General features: G+C 42.3%; 1 protein-coding gene across 1 annotated transcript in view; it reads right to left on the bottom strand.

Annotated features, from left to right (window-relative positions):
• Positions 1 to 289: 289 nt before the first annotated feature.
• The window catches only part of PPL (periplakin), a 113,181-nt gene continuing 86,246 nt past the window's right edge, over positions 290 to 27,224 (bottom strand). The window contains exons 7-22 of the mRNA XM_082261192.1: positions 24,244 to 24,405; positions 23,363 to 23,470; positions 22,287 to 22,382; positions 20,640 to 20,762; positions 20,144 to 20,290; positions 19,825 to 19,976; positions 18,454 to 18,548; positions 16,359 to 16,525; positions 13,684 to 13,862; positions 12,154 to 12,292; positions 10,453 to 10,646; positions 6,764 to 6,914; positions 5,800 to 5,883; positions 4,399 to 4,512; positions 4,214 to 4,306; positions 290 to 3,343 (exon numbers count right to left, since the gene is read on the bottom strand). Coding sequence (XP_082117318.1) covers positions 680 to 3,343; positions 4,214 to 4,306; positions 4,399 to 4,512; positions 5,800 to 5,883; positions 6,764 to 6,914; positions 10,453 to 10,646; positions 12,154 to 12,292; positions 13,684 to 13,862; positions 16,359 to 16,525; positions 18,454 to 18,548; positions 19,825 to 19,976; positions 20,144 to 20,290; positions 20,640 to 20,762; positions 22,287 to 22,382; positions 23,363 to 23,470; positions 24,244 to 24,405 — 4,668 coding nt within the window. The 3' untranslated portion in view covers positions 290 to 679. The remainder of the gene's footprint in view (positions 3,344 to 4,213; positions 4,307 to 4,398; positions 4,513 to 5,799; positions 5,884 to 6,763; positions 6,915 to 10,452; positions 10,647 to 12,153; positions 12,293 to 13,683; positions 13,863 to 16,358; positions 16,526 to 18,453; positions 18,549 to 19,824; positions 19,977 to 20,143; positions 20,291 to 20,639; positions 20,763 to 22,286; positions 22,383 to 23,362; positions 23,471 to 24,243; positions 24,406 to 27,224) is intronic.

The raw sequence follows: 27,224 nt of genomic DNA, 5'->3' as shown, positions 1-27,224 counted from the left end.
GGTTAGTAATGTACCACCATAGACATGTAACAAGACAGAAACTGTGCTTATCTAAACCATATACCAAATGATACAAATCACTTTTCTTCTAAGTCACAGGGAGAAAGAGAGAAGAGTATACACCAAACACGCCTTTGTGGTTTTGGTTATTTTACATTCGCAATATCTGTTCAGTGCATGTTTTGTAAAGATGCATTTTCTTTGGCGTTTTGGCATGAAAATTACATAATACAACAAAGAATGTGGTAACAAAAATACATAGGCACTTAATGTCATATTTTGCATAAACTTGTGTAGATGCTGATAAAGTTAAGATCTTTCTCTTATCTTTATACGTTTTCAGGAGAGTGACCTATAAAAATAAGATACCTTTTTTTTTTTTTTTTTTATGGCTATGCACGCTTTATCTCCTTGACACAGAGCTCTTGAAAAGCAGATTTTAAGGGGATATTATGGTTTCTAGACAAGGACCACAATCACATTTTCAAGTCTGCAGACCACTAAGAACACAGCAATGCAATAGTGAAAGATCTTCGAGTATGTGCATGGTTCAAGATAGTGACAGAAGCAAAGATGTTTTGCTATTGATAAGAGTAACAGACCTATTAACGGCAGCTGTATCTCTGTTCAGTGTCCATATTTTGCCTGCAATTAGCAGAGTAATTGCACCTCAAGCTTACTACTTCCCAGAAACTAAGGCTGCAAGTTCTTGGATGGACATCTCTTTGTTGAGATAACTCTCGTATTGACGTTTAGTGATGCGCCCGTTCCTTAGGGCTTCTTCTATGTCAAATTTCTTGCCTGACTTCCTATCATGGATAACTGATGATTCACCATTTGGCCCCTTAATGGTGGTCTCCTCCCAGTCGCATTCCTGGCTTTGTAAGTTGACATACATTTTCCAGTCGATCAAGCCCAAGTTTCGAGCTTCTTCCGGTGACATTTCTCGGCCAGTGTCAGGATCGATGACGACAATAGAGCGGCGGAGATGGTTCTCTCTCTGTTCCCTCTTGATCTGCATGGTCTCGAAGCGTTTGTTAAGCTGTTCAATTTCTGCATCTTTGTCTCGAGAGATTTTCTGTAGTTCCTTCAACTCTCTTTCCAAAGAAGCCAAGCGAGAATCTAGGTTAACGCCACTGTCAACTTGAGTTAAGCTTCTCAGGCCCTGGGCTTCCTTTATGGTAATCTCAATCTCTGACTGCAGGTGACGGGTCTCTAGCTGTAGACTTTGTTTTTCCATCTGAAGTTTGTGGACTTCCTCTCTTAGGTATTCCAGTTCCTTGTTGGATTTGGAGTTGCTGAACTCTAATTCTGAAAGATGTGCATGGAGGCGGTCAACATCTGCTTCTAAATCTCGCTTACGCCTGCTCTCTTCCTCCATCATGGTCTTCAGCCTCTGTATTTCTTGCTCAGTCTCAGCATCTTTTTCAACTTCTATTTTCTCTGTGAAAACAACTTTTTCCTTAACCTCCATCTTCTCCAACACAATGAGCTTTTTCCTTAGTGCCTCCAGTTCAGTTTCAAGAATTTGCCTTCTGTGCCTCTCCTCTTCTACTTGAAGTTTTAGCATGTTGTGCTCTTTCTCTTGCTGAGGATCTTGTTGTAGAATGACCTTTTGCTTCAGTGTTACTTTTTCTTTTGTCTCAATCTCTCTTTGCTCTAGCTCATTCAACCTCATTTTAAGTTTCTGAATATCAAGCTCTGCTTCCCGCCGGGATTGTCGTTCCCTTTCAAGCTCTTCAAGCTGACGTTCAAGTTCTGATTTCCTCCACTGCAACTTGCGTAACTCCTCTTGCAGAGAATCCTTTTGTTTAAGCTCAGTTTGAATGCTCTTTGAAAAACTGTTGACTTCAGACTTCAACAGAGGATCCTCTTCGTATTTGACCACCTCCTGCTGTACCACTTTCTCTCTCACCTGTGACAGTTCTATTTCTTTCTGCCTGATCTTTTCTTCTTGGGTCATTCTTTCACTTTCTAAGTCAATACGTTTCTTCTGCTCTTCAGCCAACTTGGATCGTAAGGTTTCAAGCTCCTTCTTGGTGTCAGGGTCTTCACGATATTGTAGAACCTCTTGAACCACTTCCTTAACTTGTACTTGAGGTTTGGTATCAATCCAGCTTTTTATCTCTTGCTTAAGCTGATTAATCTCTAGCTCAGAACGTTCCACCACTCTAGTCTTCTCCAGAATCTCCCCACGGAGCCTCTCTAGTTCAGCCACAACCTCCGGATCGGTCTTGTGCTTAATAACTTCTTTGGTTATCTCCTTCACTTCCACTTGTGGACCACGCGCTTTGAGGGCTCCTAGTTCACTCTGGAAGATTTTCAGTTGCTCCTCTGCAGCACGATATTTCCTTTCTTGCTCAATCAGCTCAACCCGCAAGTTGGCCAGTTCACTTTCAGCTTTAGGATCTGGTCGAACGATCTCGCGTACCTTCTCTTGGACTACAACTTTGGCATTTTCTTGCTCCATCAGACTTATCTTCCGTATCAGCTCATTTTTTTCTCGTTGAGTTATGCGTATCTTTGAAGACTCGTCCTCATACTGCCTACGAAGGTCAGATACTTCTCTTTCAGAAGCAAGGTCTTTCTCTACTTTCAACACTTCCTTTACTGTGATCTTGCCTTCAGCCATAGCTCTCTCCTTCTCCAAACGTTTCAGTTTCTCCTGTAGGAGCTGCAACTCTTCCTCCTCCTTTTGCCTCTGGGCATTCTCTCTTTGCATGTTCTCCTGAAGCATCCTATATTCTGAAGCCAACTGAGGATCGTTTTGAAGCTTAACAACTTCCTTTTCTGTGATCTTTTCTTGGGGTTTGTTCTTTTCTTCTGTCAGTATAAGGATGCGTTCCTTCAAGTTGGTAATCTCATTCTGCTTTGTGCTCTTTTGACGATTCAGTTCCTCCAACTCTTCTTTGAGCCTTTGGAAATCCTCCTGCTGCGCTTTGTCCTTCTCAATCCTTAGTACTTCTTTGACTATATACTGCTGCCCGCCTTCCTTTTGCTCATACTCTAAGGTCCGAACCTTTAGTCTCAGGGTTTCCAATTCTTCCTGCAAAGATTTATTCCTACGCTGCTCTTCTGAAACTCTTTCAAAAACCTTATGGTAGTCCTCTTCCAGTTGAGGATCTGGAACTTTCTTCAGAACTTCTTTCTTTACTATGGTCTCTTGAGGTTTTTGACTCTGGAGATAAATGATCTCCTCTTGAGTGCTTCTAATCTCCGATTCTAGTTGCTGCCGTCTTTGTGCCTCATCATCCAACATCTTCTTAATCTTCCAAGTCTCCTCGGGAGGTTTCTCCGAACGAACCATTTGGACTGACTCTTGTCTTATTTCCTCATCTGCCTGCTGTATATATGAAAAAGAAAAAAAACTTTAGGTTTTGTTTGTTGTAACGCTACATCATATACTGTCAAATATCCTAAGACATTGGATGTGTCCAAGAAAGATCAAATTAATGCTACTGACAATTTTTCCTAAAGTAGAAAAGTTGTGCGATTAGCCTCTAGTTGAACCAGCCATTTCTCGGCCTATATGCCACATGCCATGATGCTAGGCAAATTTCAGTTTGCACTGGCATCGCTGAGACTATCCAGATGACATCCCAATGCTTAAAGTACTTCTAAATAATAAACTGCTGCTAGAAGTATACTCGTCCTACCAGGTGCACATGCTGCTAATCACTGCTCCGCTCATTAAAACTGGTTTTCCAAGGTCCACTGGGAAATTGACGCTTATGGGAGTGTCAGTCTTTGTCCCCTGCAGTTCTCACTGGTTCTTCACTTTCAAATTATGTCATTGCAGGTGAAAGTGACAAAATCAGAAGGAGGAACCGGCGAGCGCTGCAGGGACCTAGGAAATTCCAGTAGACTTTTAGGGGACATTGCTAAATAAAGCAGCGTTTGGTAGTAAAGGTGAGTATTCACTCTTCCTATATAGGTAACAACAGTTTTAATATCCCCCCCCCATTTAAGCTTAGACAGTGGACAAACATCGCCATCAACCTATTTGCCTTCTACCTATTCAAGTAAAACTTTAAAAGCTCTGAATAGAATCACTCTTTATAACGTAGACCCAAGATTATTTTGGTTCTCCTACAGTTAACGCTGGGAGGCAATTCTTTTGGTTACACACTAATCAAAATCCATTCTTTGCTTAGCCCAAGCTCCGAACTTTCACGGGGAACCAGTCTACAAAAAAGTGAATGATGTTTATTACCTGACGCAGTAGGTTCTGAGCAAATTCCAGGGTCTGTAGCCTCTGCTTGTTGACAGCGTTGGCCTCTGTAAACCTTGCAGACAAATCTGCCTCCTGTTAAACATAACCAAGAGTGTTAATGGTTCAGGAAGTCTGAGGCTTGCATTTAAAAACTCTAGAAATAAAATTTAAGGCTTTTAAAGTACCTCCTCCTTCACTTTGTTTGCAGGTGACAAAATTCTGGAACGTTTAGGATAGGAACTTCTCCTGTTCTCCATATCCAATACTGACCGCAGCTTCTCAGCATCCAGTTCATAATCCTGTTCAATGGTAACAGATGAGATCCATAAACACACAGAAATTGATCACATTATAGCGATGCCAAGAGGGAGCTTATGGGTCTAGTAAAAAAAAGGTATTACTTTTGGCTGCCAAGGTCCTGTAGGTTGCGATTCCAAACTAGTGAATTCCTTTTATTTATTTCTGGAGCCCTTAATGCAGGTTGGCTCAACCTGTGGCTCATGGAGCCCTCTGATGTGGCCTGCGACCCCAAAGCAGGAAAGTGCATTATCATGCTCTGGGGTGGTGGGTCAGCAAGCCCAGACCGCTATGAATGGGTTGCTGACCCACTATCCCAGAGCAACCGAGGACATCAAGCCAGCAACAGAGAAATCGGGCAGCTGCAGAGGGAGCAGTAGCTGCTTAAGCTGATGCTTTCTCTCTAGTGTCGGCTCCTGTCCCATAAGGAATGATACTAAGCGCGCTTCACCTGGGACTTTTCTAGCAGCCTGGAGAACAATGCCAGCAGAAGCTGGAAGAGGAAAAGGGTCAGTGTATGAAACATCACATACACTGCACTTTTGCAATGGGCATTTCACACTAATCAGCAGGTGCAACGCAGTGCACCTGCAGGTTAGCTGCACTAAGTCATAGACTTCTATTAGATCCTGCAGGTTTGGTGTGCTTTCTGAAAGTGCACCAAAACTGAATGCAGGAGCTTTGATCCACTTTCAGAAACTGCACCACACCCGCAAGATGTATTCGAAGTCTATGGCTCAGTGCAACTAACACGCAGATGCACTGCTTGCAGCGCATCAGTGTGAAAGCAGCCTTATAGGTAGGGCTCAGATTTGTGGTTTGGGGGGCGATAAAACCCCATAGTTCTTTGTGGCCCGTGACTGGTTATTAAATCACTTAAGTGGCCCTCCCTCTTCAAAATAATTGGAGCACCCCTGCCTTTAATATTTCATCTGATAGGATTCTATCAGTGTTTCAAAATCAAAGGCAAATTGGGCAGTGGAGAACAAACACCTGGAACAAAGAAAGAAGAAAAAAAAGTTGGGTGCCAATGCATCAACAGGGCTGGATTTAAAGTTTTGTAATACCATAAGCCAGCTTTTGCCATCATAAAGGAAAAAGCACCAAAAAAAGAAAACCTAAGGGAGCCACCACATCTAAGAATTAGTAAGATGCAATATATTACATTGTTGCTTTTGGGTTTAAATTATGCTTTAAGTAATTTTTTGCAGTTTTTATGAATTAAAACTTATAAAAGTATAACATACTAAGCTGCAGGATTCAAAAATGTTTTCCATACAACTATTTACCTTGACTGCCTGCTGATATTGCTGTGCGCTGCTGGTCACATGATCCAGTTCTTGCTCTCGGTCAGTGATCTCATTCAGCAGAAGCTGCCGGAAAACAAAAGTAAATTCAGAAAACCTTGTTAACACATACTCGTAAAAAAAAATATTTTGTAGGGGTGGCCTCACCTATTCTTTCCTATTATAACATCTCTGGGCTTCGCTACAATGTTAAAAACTTTCTTGTCAATAGTGCAGTAATCTCCCGCTCCATCGCGGTTCAGTTTTTGCGGTCCCGGTAATTAGCGTTTTTTTTTGTAATGTTATTTTACTATATAAATCATTAAAAATGAAATATTTTTGTGTTTTTCATAGCTCTTGCTATGTCTCTTAGTATCTTTTATGTGTTTAAATGAGTTTCTATTGTTTTAAAAGTGTGTTTAAAGACCTTAAAATGCTTTTACACGTACAGTGACAGTAAAAAAAACATGCCTACAATGCATTTTAATAGGATTTTTCTATTTAGCGGAATTTCACTTTTCGCGGCTGGGTCCGGAACGTAACCCCCGCAATGGAGGGGGGTTTACTGTAACTACTTGCAAGTAATTACTTGTTATGGGCTACAGAGAGTTGATAAGGCCTAGTAAGATCCATTGGAATATGCAGGACAACCTACATGACATTGCTTTTGCACCCGCTCCCCTGTGCACTCCAGAATTAATACTGGCACTTCCTGTTTGTTTCTGGCAGTCCTGAGCCTTCCACACAGAGCCTGGTGGCTGTGCAAGCAGGGTGAGACATCAGTAGGGTGGACTGTGGTGTTCTTGTGGAAATATGCCTTTTATCTGCTAACCCAGTGAGTTCCCAATTATATTTTAATAAAATGGATGATTTTAATGCTACACTTAGTGGGCGCCCCCTTTCTCCCAAATATTTTAAGAAGACTGGTTAGCCGTCATGAAAATATTTTACATTGAGAATAATTTACCCGTTGGTTCTTCAGTTTGCTTTCCACTTGTTTGACGCTGTCTGTGTCTTTGGGCTCATAGTTGGGAAGATTACGTAGCCACCCGTCGACTTGGTCATAGCCATTGCGGTAGTTCAGATAGCCAGTCTTGGCTTTCTGCAAGCCCTGTGACCTAAATAAAAAAGACATGCAAGCTAGAATATGCTGCAACAAAAAGGTTTCACGGAGGTCTGATTTGCATTGTTGTCAAAGTCCGCTTTCTTTATTATAATTTGTGTTACTGGTTTATATGTTACCAACAACTTCAACGGTGCTTTACAAAGTGAGAACATGGAGGCTAAGCACAATAGTGTAAACAAATAATACTAGCCAGAAAAAAGGTGACCATAGACAACAGAGAACAGTCTCGTTTTCTCTAAATTGGACAACAAGCTAGTAGTCGTAGAGCAGCTTTAAATGAGTATACTATGGGGTCAAAGACATCAGGCAAATCTAAGGGCTAGTTCACCTTTTCCAAAAAACTCTCTATGTAAATAAGGGGAGTTTGTAGATAAAACAAGCTGTGCAGATTTGACTAAAGCCCCGTACACACGCTTCGAAAATCGGCAGGGAATTTTCGGCCAACGTCCGATCTGACGATTTTCGGCTTGTTAGTATGATGCTTCCAACAACCAACTCCGACTTTTCGGCCGAAAAAAATCTGGTGTGCAGGCTATAAAATTTTTGTTGGCCGTCAACATAACGGCCGATTTTCGTGCAGTCAGTACAGATTTCGACAGGGAAAAATCTGATGAGCAAGTTTGGGCATGCTCAGTGAAGAAAGAACACAAAGAAAGCAACCCAACACATGACATCACTTCTGAAGTAGAATTTTGTCAGGCGAGAAAATTTGTGTGCAGTCTAGGCACATTTCAACCAACAAAACACAACTCTGGACAAAAGAAGGACGATCGGTCGGCCGATAATCGTTGCGTGTGTACGGGGCTTAAAGGTGAATAATGCCCTTGCCATAGGTGTAGGCCATTTATATACCTCATGAAGCCTGACCTAATAACTCAGAGAACGTTACTAAGCGAGGCCAAGCTACTACGTTTCGTCATCACAGGGGTGAGCGCTCAAACTCTGAGCTCAGAGTTACTGCATCATGGGAGAGGGCATATGATAGGGTTTGAATCAGAGAAGGAGCTTTCCCCAGTTATGGTGAACAGTAATAGCTGGGCCTCCTAGGAAACATCCTGGGAGTTTTCAGGTGAGGCTTCATAAAGTACGTAATGGCCTACACCTACAGGGGTATTATTTAACTTTGGTCACAAGCTGAACCGTTTTTTTTAATTACAGATATCTTGTATCTGCATAGGCAGTTTTTTGGTAAAGGTGAACTAACCCTTTAAAAACATCAGATCATTATAGAGTGGAATGGTTTCCGTGAAAAATTATTGGTTTCGCTATGAGCACAATTTTGCCAAATCGGAATCTCTCAGTTTAGCTCAATGATATTTTGCTAATAAGGTTCTTGGCACAAGAAGAGCTCCAGAATAGTTGGAAAGAGCTTCTGTAACCCAGTGGAACCATTTGAAGTCCATCACACCCTAAATAAACACTTTAATTTTACCTTCCTCATTAAGTCCATTTTGTTTTGAGAAAAAAGTAAAATGTTGCCAAAATTTTTGCAAGAAATTTAGGTAAATGAAAAGACTCAATGTCACCCACTCCTATTACCTCCTATTGTTTCCCCAACACCAAGACTATCTGCACACCTCTTCCTTCACTGCCTAAACAGGATAGCTCATGTAATGACCGCAATCCTGTTCAGCCTCGTACACATGATAAGAATATCAAACGAATAATTTTCCATTTTTTATTTTTTTTGCTAGTCTCATATCAAACACCCAATAGGTTACTAAAGTTACAAAAATTTCCCTACGCCAGAATACAACTTGGGAACTGATGTAATGTGTTATATAGCAATGTATTCTTTCATTTTTAAGCATGCATGGTCTTGGTCTTTTGATTTTTTTTATTTCGGATGAATGTTGTACTGATTTAAAAAAAAAATAATAATTTGTTCTGGTATCCTACAAGAAAAACTGTATTTGCCCCTTCGGATAATTTCACATGAGCTGTTGTGATCCGCTCTCGAAAGCTGTGTGTTAACAATCAGATTATCGTACGATCGCTTCAAAAGCAGTATTTTACGTCCCTATTTTCTCATCATTTGTACTAGGTATCAGTGGAAAAACTGATTAAACATGCACATCCAACTGTTTACTGATGTCTATGGCCAGCTGAAAAGGAGGGATAGATGAAAGAGGCAAGGAAGATTTGGAATATTGAAGTAGATCTGGAGCTTTAGGAACAGGGATGAGCTCCAGTTGCGGTACAAGCGTAAGTTTGGACCCATCACTGGTTGATGAAAATGGCAGCTTCTGGCTGTTAATGATTGCTATGGAAGCAGTGGGTTATTGCACCTACTGTGTCCTTACCAACCACTGACATCACTCGGTCCATTCACTTAAAAGGCCTGGATTTCCTGGCCAAGTAAGTGAAGGGGGGGATTGAGGGGTTACATCATTGCCAAAACATGGCCGCTTGGCTATATTTGGTCAATAGAAATGATCTCATCACTATCCCAGCCCCTTTCCTTATATAGCTGAAGACAGCTTGGGGTTCACTGGGATCGGTTGTGTGCATCGGGTCATTCATTGAGTCACATGACATCATGATTGACAGTGGTCATTTTTTAGAGTTTCTACTTTTTTTAAAAAAAGGACTTGGCAAACATTTTGTCATCTTATTTTTAGGTGATGTTTTTTTTTTTTTTTTTTTTTGTGAATAAGTAGGTGCATATCTGTCATATTCCCCCCCCCACACACACACACACAAACACACACTCCTCCATCCTTTTCTGCCCAGCCTGCTCAGATCAAGGGTCTGGCATGGATTTGGGGGACCCGACACATTTCTTTTCCTGCACGGATATCAGCCTTAAAAATCCATACCAGGCTCAAAAGGGTCAGGTATTATTTTTCTTTGGGAGGTAGTGGGGGGGGGGGGGGAGGGATTCTACACCCTTTTTTTATTTTATTTATTTTTATATTTATTTTTTATTGCGGTCAGATGTGCTGCAGCAAGAGTGACAATATAAAGTAAAAGAAAAACGGCACACAAACCCCTCCAAAAGGTCCCTTAAAATACATGGCAGATGGAGTGCAGTTTTTTTTTGGGGGGGGGGGGGGTTTGTTTTTTTAAGAATCCATGAAAGAAACGTCATTTATTATAGAATTTCAAAACTTTGTATATGTCAGGGCTGCTGTAGTACTTTCTGTACAGGACAGAGATGTGCCCTTTCAAAGGCAGGATTAGAGCACCCCTGGGGCATGCTGTTTGAATTGGGCATTTTTAATGTTTCACTTTTAAGCATTTAAAATAAATAAATAAATAAAATCACTGCCCCTGGTCAAATGGAATTTTAATTTTTTTTTTGCATTGGTACATGTTCTCCAAGTCAGTGTCCACCCCCCATGTTTTTTTTACACCCCCTTTGCCTATTAGCCCAGAAAATTGCAATTTTCAGGTCCCATTGATATAAATATAGTTCTGGATTGGAAAGCAGTTTACAAAGTTGTCAATTTTGACTTTATAAGTTTTAAGTGTTAATTTCATATTCAACAGAGAACTGACATATGAACAGACACTGGAGTACATCTCACCTGCTCTGGATCTGCTGGTCCAGCTGTGCATAGCGTTGGTTTAGTTTGGACACTTCAGCCTCCTGGCGCTCTATATCGGGACAATGCTCCTGGAAACGATTGGCCAGATTTTGGCAGCACAATTTGCTGTTGTGCACATTCTGCTCAGCTTCTGCAAGGACGCCTCTTCCCTTCTGCAACTCGGAGCTCATGGCCTAGAATGAAGAAGGAGCTGATCAGCAAGGTTAACCAATAAATATGTGTTGTGATTGATATAAATATATGTCTGTTTTTGGAGTTTTTTTTCTCAGACTTGCATGAGAAGAAAATGTTTGCTTGTTTGCCTTAGAAACAGACCTCAAGTTTTGTTTTGCAGCAAGACCGCAAGTGTGTGGCTACTTCCCAAACAAATGCTATTGAAAACCATTTACACATGCTGTCCTCTAAAACTACAAGAACTATGGTTGTTTTTTTGGGCTAAAATCAGTTCTTAGTTAAATCTGTTACTCAAGTCAACATTCAGCTAACCAGGTCAACATAGTTTGACCTTTTGACATATAGGACCTATGGCATGTATGATACAACAGTGCCATCTAGAGGTTGAATTGGGAAGCGTTTCTCTCGTAAAGCGGTAGTAAACAGCAGTAGTTTAAAAAAAAAACTCCACTGCAAGGCAATGGCATAATGTACTAGTTATACTAGCACTTTATGAAATGCTTACCTTGGAATGAAGCCCCCAGCAGAGTTTCCATTTTCACCAGGTCTTCCTTCCGGGTTGGCAGGCTCCTGCAGCTAGAGTGGCCGAGCCACGATGACGTCACTCCCGTGTCACAGCACTCTGAAGGAACAGCGCGGGTATGCCTTTCCTTTAGAGTGCATGCGCCGGCAACGTCACCGACTGCCAAAAAAAACGAATATCTCCTAAACGGTGCCCATTTAGGAGATATTAATTTTACCTACAGATAAGCCTTATAGGCTACCTGTAGGTAAAAATCACAAAGTGGACTTTACTATCATTTTAAGGGGAAGAGTTGAGAGGGAGGCCACACACATGTGGGGATAGTGGAATTTTCAAAGAAAAAATGCCAACTTGAGCTGGGGAGGACTCTATAATGACTTAACAGCAAGGAAGGTCTCTGCCAGAACCTGAAGATGCTTTTGCCCAATTTCCTGCAACCACTGTAGAGTAAGCCTGGGATCCTCATTGCCTACGGAGATCGAGAAGCTCTAACCTGGGCTAAGTAACATTGAGTGTATTCCTATTTTATTCAGACCATTATTCATGCTCATCCGCTAGGAAGGATAGTTAGCTTGTGTATGCTTGTTATAGGTATATCTGTCAGTCTTGAATTGTTTTCCTATAATTGTAATTGATTGTATGTACTGAATTTTTGTTTAGTAAAAGGTATATTAATACACTACAGAGGTCTAAGCGTCCTTGGGTTTAATGCAAGAACCTTTATTAGACACTAAAGCAAAACAATATCCAAAACGTTAATCCTGTGCTAGTAAACCCAACAAGAACTAAATTTTGGAGTTGGAAATATGAGCATGGAGATGGACATGAAAATATTAAGATAAATTCTGAAGCTTGTTGGGCTAATATAGTGAATCTTTGGAAGATGATCAGCCTCTTTAAAGCACGTACCCATAGTGATCCTCTTATTTCCAGACATACTGCAGTTTGGTGTGGATTTAATTATAAGAACTATTTTTCCTTACCGACAACTCCATCAGCTTATTGTCCACACCACGTGGGTCCTCGGGTACAGTGTCATCCAGGCCCAGCTTGTTCTCATAAGTGGACAGGAGGTCTCTGCTTTTCTGCAAGCTGTCTTCTAAACGATTGGCTGCCTCAATCCTGCAAGACACAACCAGATTAAAAAGAAAATAAGTCTTACTATCCCTAAAGACCCCAAATGTGGAAAAACAGCAGGGTAGAAATAGTAGACATTAGAGCTGCACGATTACGATTAATCATTAAACAAAAAATTTCAATCTTGATTCACCCCCCCCCCCTCACGATTTTAAAGTGGCATTTCCTCGATTCATACAGTGCAGAGCTTTTCCCTGCTCATTCACAGCTTTAAAAAAAAAAAAAAAAAAGAGCCTCCAGCAAATGTTTATCAGCATTGTTAAGGCTGTGAGATAGCTATAAACACAATCTTTTACATTGTATCATTTCGTTGTTTTAGATCAAAGGAATGAACTTCCGTCTGTAAAAGGAGAGCAGTTTAACCTCTTAAAGACTGAGCCTTTTTCTGACATTTTTTTGCTTACATGGTTAAAAATCAATATTTTTTGCTAGAAAATTACTTAGAACCCCCAAACATACATATTGGTGATATGACTAATTAAGAAGGTTACTGGTAGTTAATAAGCACTAACCACCACCACTCACCATGGAACCGCTTATTAACTACCAGTAACCTTCTTAAGTAGTCCAGCGCAGTCTCCAGCTTAAACCAGTCATTATGAAGTGTGAAGAATCCACACAAGACCAGTAGGGCAGAAACGTCAAAGGAAAAGATTCATAAGCCACACATCATGATGCAGACCCATGTGCATGAACTGAGATGACTGGCAGCCTCAGCCTGGACTTCAGCCAGGCCATGCCCCCAACGTGTTTCGCTGCACCCTTTGGCGCTTAATCAGGGTGTTTCAGCTCCAGGGGGTGGAGCAAAATGTGTTGGGGGCGTGGTCCGACTGGAGTCCCGGCTGATGGGGCCATTCATCTCACTTCATGCAAATAAGTCTGCTTCATGATATGCGGCTTATGGATCATTTCCTTTGATATTGCTGCAGCTTGGAGCTAGGACAAGCTCCCTGTCCCTGCCTGCACTCACAATTACCTCTCTACCTGAGTGGCACCACATTGTCTTTATGGATCACTAGTAGGGCAGAGCCATGCATTCAAGTATCAGGGCCTGTGTGGATGAACTTTTGTTCATTCCATTGAGTTTTATGTTCCCATCTAAATCTATGTGAATGCAAAACCCATTAAAAGCAGGTCAAATCAAAGTCAGAAGGAAGTCAACTGGGCTAAAATTAATTTGCCCGTGAATTCTGGAATGATGCCATCAACACAAGCCCAAAGTCCATGAACTCAGGCCCTTACTCTAATGGGACCCCAGCTACTTCCCTGTTATACTGTTGGAATGCAGTTGCCCCACGAGGCATTGTTTGTATTTATATTTATATACACAACTTCCAGTCTTGGAAGGATTATAGTTGACTTTGGTGGTCTCTTACTTGTCTTGGGAGCAGTTCAGAAGCTCGTTGACCTTGTCATATTTTTTGTTGGTTTCATTGATTTTGCTGCGCAGGATGGGCGTGCTGGAAACCTCTGGAGATTTGGACAGATAAACCTCACACTCCTGCACCTTCATAGTTTTGTCTGGCTCTATCCGACGCACATTATTGGAAATGTTCTGCAAAGAAGGAAAAAATGTAAGAACTCCGAGTCCACAAAAGACATTCCAGTTTGTCAGTAAAGAACTACAGCTAACAACATTAAAAATACAAAATCTACCATTTTTATAGACAGTATTGTAAGGAGACCCTAAAGGAATCACACTGGGGAACCATTTGGTACTGCTATCGGCAATGTATCCAAACCCAAAAGTGTAATAAATTGCATCTTACTTGTCCTTGATTTGGTGGTTGCATTTAATTCCTTTTTCAGAGTTTTTCCCCTTTATTTTTACCTAGTGATCTTTGCCAGTAACACTCTTTCTATCCTAGGGTGACAGTGCTCACTCTCTCGATTGTATCTATAAAAAAGATATCCAAACCCAAAATCAAAAATGTAATCAAAGTACAGCTTTATGCAATTGATTACATTTTTGTTTTTGGGTTTGGATATCCTTTACCACCTGTGCCACCTACAAAAATTGTTGTGTTGAAAAGGCTACACCATGTCTTTAATTTGTTATCTCTCTGTATGCAGGGCATCACCCCGATTCCATGAAGATGCTATACAAATTCAAACTCTCTCAACGTGTGTATCTGTATTGACCTAGCTTCCTGTGTGATAGTACTTAGGCCTAGTCATTTGAGTATTAGGCACTAAGCAGTGTCTTGCAGGGGATGGGAGGGTTTTTGTCCATTCTCCTGGTAGTCTGCATTTTTTGGGTTGCCCTGTCTGCATTGTGTATGGGTGATTGACAAGTTTGGGGTATGCAAGGATACATTATGGTGCATTTTTTTCCAATAGAAATCTTTAAAAGATGAACAATTTTTTGGTGAAGATAGAATGAAAATTTTTGTTTGACTTCGGCGGATCAAAACGCATTATCTACAAGTAGGTGATATGGCGACACCCATAACCATAAGCCTGTGGTTCACTAAGATTAATGAAATTCACCAAATGGAAGCATATCTAGTAACAGCTAACCATCAGGAAGACCGCTGCTGTATATAAAACGTGGTTCCACTGGACCGTGCTTACGTGCTCTCATCATCGTAGGCAGTGGCGGCCGGTGCTCAAAATTATTTTTTTTGGGGGGGGGGGGGGGGGAGCGCAAACAGAAAAATGTAATAGGCATTGCTTTGCGTCAAAAAACGCTGTAAAAAATTGCGCAACTTTGAGGTCGCAAAAGTGTGAAAGGGGCCTTCAGTAATAAAAGGTATAGTGTGCCTCCTTTCAATGCAGAGAGACCAGCGTGCCCCCTTTCAATGCAGAGAGACCAGCGTGCCCCCTTTCAATGCAGAGAGACCAGCCTGCCCCCTTTCAATGCAGAGAGACCAGCGTGCCCCCTTTCAATGCACAGTGACCAGCGTGCCCCCTTCAAAACAGTGACCAGCGTGCCCCCTTCAAAACAGTGACCAGCGTACATGCCCCCTTTCAATGCAGTGACCAGCATACATGCCCCTTTCAATGCAGTGACCAGCATACATGCCCCCTTCAATGCAGTGACCAGCATACATGCCCCTTCAATGCAGTGACCAGCGTACATGCCCCTTTCAATGCAGTGTGCACCCCCCCCCCCCGAGACCAGTGCACTTACCTGGAGCAGCTGTGGCGCGGCTTCAATCCCCTGGCGTCTCCACGAGTCCTCCCGCCTCCTCCTCGGCCAATGGCATGGGGTTTGCCTTCCGGCCAATCAGGAAGCATGTATCGGACGCGCCCCCTGATTGGCCAGGAGGAGGATCCGTGTGACAATAGCGAATTTTCATTCGATTTTAATTCGATCACACAATGGGTGGGCTCGGGACGCACTGCTCTGCGCCCCGGGTCCACCCTTTGCATCGCCCTATTAGAGCCTCTGGCTCTAATCAGGGGATGGCAAAAAAAAACATTGAGCTCCATGCGTCTGGCGCCCCTACATGCAGATTAGGGGACCAGGCGCATGGACGGGGGGGGGGGTGGCGATCCCAACGCACCGGCCGCCACTGTGTTTAAGTATCGGTAACCAGATGTGTCCATCAAGATACACTGGATCGGTCAACTTATTGTATTATGTCATTGGATTTGTTGAGCAGCTCATCTCCGACTTGTCCTTGTTGAAAATTATAAATAAAAAAAAAAAAAAATCGAATTATCCACAAAGACCACCTTTCTCTACTCTGACTGTGGGATGATTTTAAACTGATGGAATAAAGATTTGTGTTGAATTTTCACCATGGAGGTGCTGATCATCATCTAATGATTTTTATGGTTTGCTCCTGAAAAAGGAACATATGGCTTGTGAACTCTATATAAGAAATCTAAATAAGCCTATTTCAGGTGAGCTGGTCCGATTTGTTACTTTCCATTTCACAAAGGCAGCAAGCTTTAATGCCACTGATTCTATCCCCTGATATTTACATAAAAATTTGCAAATTATACATACACACACCCAGGTGCTCAATGGTACCAGGCCACACTGCTAATCGCTAAGGCGGGATGGTGCTAGGTGGGTTTCCTGAATACACTTGACACTCACCTTAATTTCCTTTATCCTCTCAGAGCTATCCTGCACAGCACGATTCTGATCCAGTGGTGGCCGAAGTTGGGAACTGATGGCTTTCTCTTGCCTGTCCAAATCAGAGATGACTCTGTCAAGTCCGGCTAACATCTGTCGTCCCTGTGTCTCCTGGGCATTGGTGGTAGCTGCAGATAAGTAATAGGTAAATTATTTGTTGTAATTCTGTATAGACTACCACTCTTACCAATAAAGAGTAAAGAAGTGTGATTGGTGGAAGGGATAAACCCAGGGCATTACATGCAGAGGACTCTGTGGGTTTAGGGGCATTCCAGTTATATATGTTCTCTGGCTGGTTGTATTTAGGGTCTCCTGTCAGTTATTTTGCCTATACTGAGGTAGGAGATACTGTGCATGCCTGTTATCCTGGTATTGGGGGAAATTTAGAGGGCCAGTTAATGGGTCCTCGGAGCAGGTTTAGTCAGGGAAAACCTACAGACACATGAACTTTCACCTACAGCTATGGTCACCTTAAGCTAAACTGAAAAACAGCTTAAATATGGTTGGTTGAATGTCTTTCTATGAACCACATTACAGGCATACCCCACTTTTAAGTACACAATGGGACCAGAGCATGTATGTAAAACGAAAATGTGCTTAAAGTGAAGCAATACCTTATTTCATTTCTCAATGCATGTAAATACACAAGCTCTATAGAAAATCTTGGTCAGCTTGACATGGCATTGCTCCCAAACCATGTGATAAGGACACCAAGCTTGGGGAGCATGTTAAGGGGATCCAGGACTATGACATGGTAGATTACCTAGGCAAGCTGGCCGGCCACAAAGGATATGTTGTAGTCCTGGGTCCCCTCTCGGTGCTCCCTAAGTTTGGTATCCCTGTCACTTATGGTTTGGGAGCAGTGCCATGTCAAGCTGACCAAGATTTCCTATAGACGCCAATGTTAAAAACCGGGAGTAGTGTCATGCCAAGCTGAACAAGCTGTGTCCTTACTCGCGAGTGTATGTAAAGTGAGTGTACTTAAAGCGGGGTATGCCTGTATTAGATATGGGCTTCTTGTGGAAAAGTTGGTTCTATAGTTGGGTTGTTGTGGAAAATATCTTGTGTTCACCTTGGACAACCCCAAGCACTGGCAACTAGTGTCTAGTTTCTCATGTTCCGTCTTTGATCTGCAGATAAGTTACAGTTGTCACTACGGCCAGAATACACATTATATATCAGTGGACGTGAACTGCCAGCAACACTTCACAACCAGTTTAGACTTTCACTGGCCTAATGCAGGTGCAAGATAGATCATGAAACTTCTGTACAGACCCAGATTGTTACAGCCACTAGTTAGATATGCATTACCATGCATCAATAATCTTTGAGATTGTATTTATATTATAGAATGCATGGACTTCATAAAATAAAGACAGTGGATAAAAAATACTTTCAGGAGAAGAAACCAGAAGAGATTTGACTATTGCGCAGAAGGATAACAATGGTGAACCATCATGGCTGCACTTCTGCATGCTTTTTCATTATTCCCCAAGGTAATGCCTCGGGGAATAAGGTTTAACTTGCAGGAGGATACACTTTGTGAAGCACTTCTGCATGCTTCCCCATTATCCACCACTACTGGGACCATGAAGATAATGCCTTAAAAATGACAATCCGAAATAAGTAACTATCAGTAGTATAAAGCTGGAGGACCGTCATGTCTGCATTTCTGCATGCTTTCACATAATGCCCAGTTATTAGGCTACGTTCACATCTTGGCGTTGCTAATTACAGGCGTTTTTAAGGCGTTTTTTCAGGCATTTTTATGGGCGTTTTTTCAGGCGTTTTACAGGCGTTTTTAGGTTGACTAGTGACCAATGGAAAAAAATAAAAACGCCTATAATCTGCCCAAAAAGAAGCTCATGTACTTTTTTGAGCGTTGGGCGTTTTGCTTAAAACGTCAAAATGCTCAGATTTGAACAGGGGCCATTGAAATGAATAGGATTTGTCTTGTTGGGCGTTTTTTGAGCTGATCCTAGAGCATTGTCTCCGCTAAGCAAGTAGTGTCAGTGTCAGTCCCTACAAACCTAAATATATTGTGTCAGTAACTTACCTGATGATTCTCGCTTAGCGTCCTCAAGGCGCTGAAGAAGAGCATTCTTGCTGCTTGTTGCTTTCTGCTTGGTGGCTCGGTACTGGTTGAAGGTACTAACCAAAAGAGGAAAAGGTTAGTGAAATAAGAGTTCCACCTTAAAATGGTTTGGGAGGGTAAGGTGTCCTTGGTGTAGGGAAGGGCTAGAACAACTGTGAGGTTTCTATTGCCGAGTTAACATTGTAATGAAATAACCCTTTTAGGAATGACTGCATTGTTTTTATTCAGACTGTATGCACTCTGTACTCTATAATTATATATATTAATATAAGAGATACAGCATAGGACAGCAGAGTCTACAGCATAGGACTGGGTCCAAGAAAAGTAATAGGGACCCCCTAGATGTGCATTCTGCTTTCCATAGATGGTTGGTGGGGAATTGCATGGGCATGGTTTAACTAGGGACTGCCTTCTCCCAGAAGCCAGTATGTTTCTTTAGTGAAACCTTGTTTTTTAGTGATGCAATATGGAAATCTTCCTTTAATGGCTCCTGACTTTTAAAAAAATGGGAGAAGCATTTTTTTTTTTTTTTTTTAATTCAAAACTTACTTAGCAGAATTGACATCTAGACAATGCTGTATCTTGACCTAGGCCAACAAGGCCCAGGCCTAGGGCAGCACTTTGCAGGGGGCAGCAAAAAAGCTGCACCCTGCACAAAAAAAAAACAGCCTTCTCCCGGCTCCCACATGAAAAGGGTACCCACCGGCTTGTGCTACACTTTTAGTATAGGGCCAGTCTAATTGGGCTGAAGGGCAGGGTCCAGGAGGAAAATCACTCTGGCACCCCCATAAAGCGGTCACACTGCTACCTCCCAGTATGATAATACCGGCCAGTGAGGACATTCAGACAGACCCTCGAACACACTTAAGCCTGACGTCCGCCAATGCTAATAAGTGTGGCTGATGGGCAGTAATGAGGCTGCACTGATGGGCACGGATAAGGTGGTACTAACGAGGCTACACTGGTGGTCACTGATAGACTGTGGTTGTGGTCTGTGGATTACAGATGACAGGATGGGTCATAAACAGGAAGGGGTGTGTCCTTTACAGGAAGAGGTGGGTCATATTTAAATTAGGGGGTGCACCAGTTTACTCAGGCCTAGGGCAGCACAAAATCTAAATACACCACTGCATCTAGAACCCAATTGGTTGTGTGCTGTCAGTCCAGAACTGCAGGCGCCTGAGCGTAAACAAGGAATGGTTATTTTGGACTGTGCTCAGAGCCCACAGAAAGACACAAGTCAAAAGTTTTATATATGCAAAGTTGCTTGTTGTCCCTGGATATATTAAAAAAGCTACAATCTTCAGTAATCTGTAGAATTCAGCCAGTTACCTCTCTCCAAGTGCCAGAGCTTCAGGGTCAGTCGGAGGGATGTTGAAGCATACCCCTGGAGCAATCAGCTTCTTCCCATTGCTGTCTGTGACCTCCCACTTCTCTCCCTTGTTGGCCTTCAGAGTGTACTGCCCCCCTCGGCTAATCTCACCCTGCAGGGCACAAAGCAGAGGAACTCCAAGTCAGTATGTAAATTCTTCATAAATACATGTAGAAAAAATTCATAAAAGCAAGTATGCATTTTTGCAACAGTGGTAGTACACTGCGTAATGTTGAGAAAACACAGGGTTCCAGTACAGCTGACCATGGAGGACATTACCTCATCAGAGTAAAAGTCACAAAGGGCCTCCACTGGGACAGGCTTAAGTGGAGTCTCCCGACGGAACTTCAGGGGCACTACCTGCTGACTGCGCTTCTGAAGAGAACGCACAACTTCTTCGTACTTATCCAGAGCCTTGTCCTGGTCCTAAAAACAAGGGGTTTTAAAATGGATTTAGAATTATACATGCTAGAATTAGACTCAGCTGTAGCATTTAAATACAATCTCTGTTATACAGTGGGATCCCCACCTCCTGCTACTAAACAGCACAGGGGTCCTAAACTTGCTGCTATTTGATGCTTCCTCAAAGACAATCATGTCCATTGCAAATCGTTGTATTTTCAGATATATGCTATAATACCAAATTTTACCACCAGTGCATGTTTGTAATTCCAAACTTCTGTTCACTGAAATGTGGATTGAATTACACCATGGGAATACCATATGCGTTTTCCAGTTTCTTGGGAAATCCAGTTAAACCTCGATTTGTTCCTACCTCTAGCTCCCTCAACTGTGCCTCAACCTGGTATTTGTCTTTGAAGTCTGGGTTATACTTGAGGTCCAGGTCAGTGTCCACCTTCTTCAGCAGGTCCTGGGTATCCTTTGCATCTCTATAGAACTGAAAGAATAAAGATAAGACCATATTAGATCACATGCAATCTACCTAGCTATAAACCCATATCACATATAGTCATTCACATGAACTTAAAAAGGTACAGAGTCTTTCATCTCTTTTTTTATTTTTATATAATTTTTTTAATATGAACAAATAAGACAAACAGGTTACAAGCATAGGCAGATCACCGGATATCTTCATAAGAGATAGACAATTAACATCACTACCATAACCAGTAGGAAACCAGGCACAAAAAAACAAGCACAAGATGTTGTCAAAAACGGTAGGTTGTCCAGAGCATAGTGGACAACATTGAGGGACTACAGTGAAAGAGGTTGACACAAACGCTTGGGTAGACTGAGATTTTCTAAGACACTATACATCGGGCAACAGCAAGAGAGGCGATTCCATCCACTTATCCAGGGATAGAAATACATAGCAAACAGACTACGGATGGGGTATAATAGTGTGTACTGTGGTGACAATGAAAGATAGGCAAAAAGAGAGGGGGAAGGGGGGATGAAAAAGAACAATAAAGCGAAGGAAGAGGGCCAGGGTTAAATTGGGGAGGGAGATGGGGGTGGAGAATGGAGACCAACAGGAGGAAAGGGGGGGGGGATGAAAAAGGGAACAATAAAGTGAAAGAAGAGGGCCAGGGTTAAATTGGGGAGGGAGATGGGGTGGAGAATGGAGACCAACAGGAGGAAAGGGGGGGGGATGAAAAAGGGAACAATAAAGTGAAAGAAGAGGGCCAGGGTTAAATTGGGGAGGGAGATGGGGGTGGAGAATGGAGACCAACAGGAGGAAAGGGGGGGGGGGATGAAAAAGGGAACAATAAAGTGAAAGAAGAGGGCCAGGGTTAAATTGGGGAGGGAGATGGGGGTGCAGAATGGAGACCAACAGGAGGAAAAGGGGGGGGGATGAAAAAGGGAACAATAAAGTGAAAGAAGAGGGCCAGGGTTAAATTGGGGAGGGAGATGGGGGTGCAGAATGGAGGCCAACAGGAGGAAAGGGGGGGGGGTGAAAAAGGGAACAATAAAGTGAAGGAAGAGGGCCAGGGTTAAATTGGGGAGGGAGATGGGGGTGCAGAATGGAGGCCAACAGGAGGAAAGAGCGGAAACACATAAGAGGATGAGTGAGGAAACCAGGGAAGAGTTGCCATCTAATTTCTGTCCGATCTGGACTAGTTGAAGATCTCCTAACCCCATCCATCCTCCATGACCTGGTCACAGTTACAAAACAAACTTGCACCTCCTAAAGCTAGACCATCTGGTTACTTGTAGGAAAAAAAAAAAAAAAAAAATCACAAAATCTAAATTCTGAATATTTAAAGAAAATGTGTCACAAGAAAAATACCTTAAAAACGGACATAAGAATTATAAATGTACCTAGAACCCCACTTCTAACCACCCTCACTTTGGCTGTTTATTGTCCCATAAAGAAATGCCAAGTCATCCACATGTGTCTGAAATTGGAACAATCCCACCCAATAAAGGAAAGCTGAGAGGTAGAGCCCGACGATCTCACCTGGTGGTAATCATCCATGTACTTCAGATGGCTTTCCTCACAGATCAGAAGGTTCAGGTACTCTTTCCAATCCGCATGTACAGCATCCATGTGGGCCTAAAGGGGGACACATTATTCAGAGGGAGGAAAGGTGTAAAAATATATGCTGCTGCATATGCTATTCCCTCCCTCCAATTAGAGACCTCAAAGCTAATATCATAAAATATATCTTAATTAAATGCACAAAGACTATTTTCCCCTAAAGAGACAGCACCAATGGAAAACATTTACAACTTATGTTCACAGTTTTTTCCTGTATTTTTGCCTTGTGTGGCCAACTGGGGGTTAGTCTTACACAGTAGAACTAAAAGTGGTTGTAAACCCTTACATATACACAGTGAAGGGACAATCCTCAGGTGATACAAAGAGATGAAACAAATCCTCCTAAAAAAGCTGTACCTATCTGTCTATCTGCAGTCTTCTCTCCTCCAGATCCGTTCAAAGTGCAGAACTGATAAGCTCATCTGAGAGTTCAGAAAAAAGGAGAGGTGAGCTGAAGTTACACTCTGCAGAGCTCAGTGAGGAGAGCTCTGAGGGCTGATTGGAGGCAAGAGACACGCCCCCCCCCCTTTCACACAGCTCACAGGAACAAAGTGAGGCTGTCAATCTGTTGGCGCTCCTTCCCTTCAACATTTTTCTCTTGCTGTCAGGAAAACTTGTCAGAAGTGATTCATGCTGATAGCAGAGGAACGAAGCAGCAGACAGAAATGAACTTAGTGCTTTTAATGGAGACAAGTACACACTATAGAGAGATATACTTTGTTCATATTTCATGTCTGAGGTTTACAACCACTTTAAGAAGAGTGTACAGGAGCTGTTTAGACTCTTTGTAAGTCCTTCCATTTGCTCTCCCACTTTCTTCAGGTGTTGGTAGAATGGTACAGTTCAGGAGAATCAAGATGTGCCCATCTTGATTTTAATGTTTGCAATAATGACATTTGTTGGTATCAAGATTCTACAAGGTTCACTGCAGCAAGATATGCTACAAGTCATGAACTGGTTTGGTGTTGGTGTTAAGGTTTGTGAAGTATTTTTACCTCTATCGGGTTCTTTCCTGGGTGCCCATCTGCCAGCAACTTCTCACCCTCCTCCTGTAGCTTGTTGATTTCATATTCTTTGGATTCTAGGCTCCTCTGGATAAAGTTCTACAAGAAAAAAGGGGAATGATCATGGAAGAATATAATATGACTTTATTTTACGACAAGGACCTGTTACAAATTAGGCATGTAAAGCTAGTTTATACTTAAACTCCTTTTCCAGGGTCTGCCACCCTCACATGCCAAATGAGCCAGATCCTTCTAACTTCATTCCCTCGTGGTCATAGTTTAACACTCGGTTCCTACATGATGTCCCCAGGGCAGCCATCAGAAATGTTGGGGCCCCTTACACAGCTTTAGGACTGGGCCCCCCCGATGCTTGACCACCAACCTTCCCCATGGCCCGCCAACTGGCCGCCCCACCAAATCTGCCCACTGGCCATCTTACCAAGTAAAGTAGATTCAAAGTAGATTTTAAGAAAAATCAGAAGATGAAGGGGGGTGGGGGGGGGGGGAACCACTTTAAAGGTGCAACAATGGTAACATTTCCAAAATGTAAACCACATCATGCCCCTGTCCACTTTAGGATGTTACCAGTCCTCTTATTACTCAATTCATGAACAGGCACACATTAGTTGTTTAAAATAAAAAATACAGCAGGATGATTGGCATGGCAAGGTGTGTAGGGCTGGGAAGCCAATCACAAACCTAGGTTATTTAAATTCCATTTCCAGCATCTGCCAAAAACTGAAATATAGGTTTCGGGTGGACTGACCCTTCAATAGACAGTGTTGCAACATAACACGTCCACACAAAATAAGCATAGAAAAGCCTTCCAGACACTGGAGAGTTTTAAATCCCGGCTTGATCTGTCAACCCACCTCGTATTGCCTCCTGCGGCTGATGTAGTCAGTGTTGCGGTCACTCCAGTCATACTCCATGCGTTCCTTCTCTTGTTGATCCAGCCAGTAAAGCTCATTGGTGCAGCGTTGCATGTAATCCTGCAGGATGTTTAAATCCCGTTGACGCTTCTGGGATGCACCCTGTGACATAAAATGGGAGACTGTCACTAAGGAGCCAAGTATGAGAACACAGGAGGTTCTGAACAGGACTAGAGATACAAATAGTAATAGTAAGGTTTTCCCCAGAAACAGCAAAGTATGATGAATGTAATTGAAGGGTCACACCTAGAGGCAATAAGATGCATGGGCTATGGTATTAGGAAGGCATAAGGAATGCTAATGAGGAGACTTGCTTTTTAACCCCAAAAAAGTAGAAAACTTAGTGGTGGTGAATTAAAATGAATGGCACTGAAGAGAGGTGTTGGGTAATATTAACAATAGACAACCAGTGGCAATGAAGAATACTATCCAAATGCTCCAAAGCAGTGGTCCCCAACCCTGGCCCTCAGGGCCCAGTAACAGGCCAGGTTTGCAAGATAACTGATATACATCCCAGGTGATATAATTTGCTGCTCAGTGATTGCAGTACTCTAGTCTGCATCTCTCCAATGTAATACTTAAAATCTGGCCTGTTAGTGGGCCCTGAGGACCGGAGTTGAGGACCACTGCTCCAAAGTATAAAATATGGCATGTGGCACCCTCCAAATGATTGAGTTCAGATGTTTCCAGTGAAAGGTACTGTGGATGCTACAGCATACAAAGACATTTTAGACAACTGTTTTTCTCCAACCTTGTGGTAACCATTTGGGAAGGCCTTTTCCTACTTTAGCTTGCTTGTGTCCCTGTGCACTTTAGCTTGCTTGTGTCCCTGTGCACAAAGCCAGCTCCTTAAAAGACATGGTTAGATCATTTTGAGGTGGAGAAGCTCAAGTACCCTTTGCAACTCTAATAAACCCTTTTTGGAACACCAATTGTGAGATCGGTATTCTCACTCAACCTCAGTACCTAGACTCAAAAATGAGAACAGAAAGAATAGGCGCACAGGATTAGACACCTCAGGTACGATTGATAAGAAATGGCTAAAAAGTCCAAGGTTCAGGAGAACCGTACTGAAAGGGTTAACAATCAATATAGTCCATACACCAGGTATAGCTTTTCTCAGGAGCAGAAGCAGACTCTAAAATTGTAAAAACAAAAGGAACAAAAGAAGCGCCTTTTTTCTTGTCACTGTATATGAACTTGTTGGACATCCCATTTCCAAGCCATGGGCATTATTGCATTGGCCCCCTAGTTACATCTTATAAAAGCCTCCACTCTTCTAAAATGGTTTTCCACAAGAGATAAGAGTGTATCTGTGGAAATTTGTGTCATCAAGCCAAGTAAGCATTTTTTAAGGTTAGGACAAAAAGAACAAGAGAAGAGCCTCTAAACGTAGGCTGTAACAAAGTTTAATAAAATAAAAAGTAGAGCAACTCACATGCGATAGGAAACTAGAAGGCTCATCATCAATATAGAACTTTCCATTAAGAATCGCCACTGCATGGTGGTAGGAGCTGGAGGGAACCCAATGCACAACCGCTGGAATGGAAAACTCACGTGCTATGGGAAACTGGAAGGCTCATCAGTATGGAGGTCCCCATAGGGGTTGCTGCCCTAGATGAGGAAGCCAGCCAAACCTGTCTGTAACAGGGAACAAGGGTTGTAACCTACCACCGGGCAGTGGCAACCACCCCCACCTCCCAGTGGGGACCTCCATACTGGTGAGCCTTCCAGTTTCCCTTCGCATGTGAGTTTTCCACGCCATCGGTTGTGCGTTGGGTTCCCTCCAGCTCCTATCACTGTGCAGTGGCGATCCTCTATTGAGACTTCTAAATTGTTGAGACTTCTAGTCTCCTGTCGCATGCGAGTTGTTCTACTTGTAATTTTATTAAACTTTGTTTACATTCTACATTTAGAGGCACTTCTCTTGTTCGGTTTGTCCAGTGACAAGAAAAAGTATGTGAACCCATTGGAAATAACCAGTTTTCTGCAGTAATTTGACAGAAAATGTGATTTGATCCTCAGTTAAGACACAACAATAGACAAAAACAATGTGCTTAAGCTGATAACACACAATCCTCTCATGTCTTTATTGAAGTAACCTATTAAACATTCACAGATCTGAAGGAAAATGTAAGTGATCCCATAGAATATTTACTTCAGTTCCAGGGTACTTGGAGTCAGAAGTTTGCACACCTGAAGTCCAAATAATGAAATGAGTTGGAGGTGTGGTTTAGAGCTACTTTGATTAATAAAAGACACTCAAACATTTTAAGATTGCTGTTCATAAGAAGCATAAGCTGATGTGAACTACTCTACGATGAAGAGTAGTTCATCTGCGTAAGACAGGAAAGGGATACAAAGCAATCATAAAGTGTTTAGGGATCTATCAGTCGAGAGTTAGACAAATTATCTATAAAAGAAGACAGTTTAGTACTATGGCTACAAGATGATTCTCATGGCACAACGCAGAATCCTCAATAAGATAATGAAGAAACATCAAGTTACAGCCTAATGACTTGAAGACACTACTGGAACTGTCAAACATACCTGTTCAGGAGTCTACCATACGTAAGAAATTGAACAAGCAGGGTTTTCTATGGCAGAACAAAAAACGGAGGCTGCTCTCCAAAAAAAAATTGCTGTGCACCTAAAGTTTGCCAAAGAGCAGCTTGACTGATAAAACAAAAGGTGACTACTCAGCACTATGCATGGTGCAAAAAGTGTACAGCTTACCAACATCAAAAACATTAAGTATGGTGGAGGGAACATCACGGTTTGGGCTTGCTTTGCTGCCTTAGGGCCTGGATCACTTGCCATCATCGAGGGGAAAATGTATTCCCAGGTTTACCAAAATATCCTACAGGATAATGTTAGGGTGGCTGTTGGCCAGCTAAAACTAAATAGAAGTTGGGTGATGC

The sequence above is a fragment of the Pelophylax lessonae genome, assembly GCF_965119305.1.
Source record: "Pelophylax lessonae genome assembly, chromosome: 6".
Lineage (NCBI taxonomy): Eukaryota > Metazoa > Chordata > Amphibia > Anura > Ranidae > Pelophylax > Pelophylax lessonae.
Note: the sequence above shows the minus strand (reverse complement) of the source record. Positions and strands in the feature narration are given on the sequence as shown.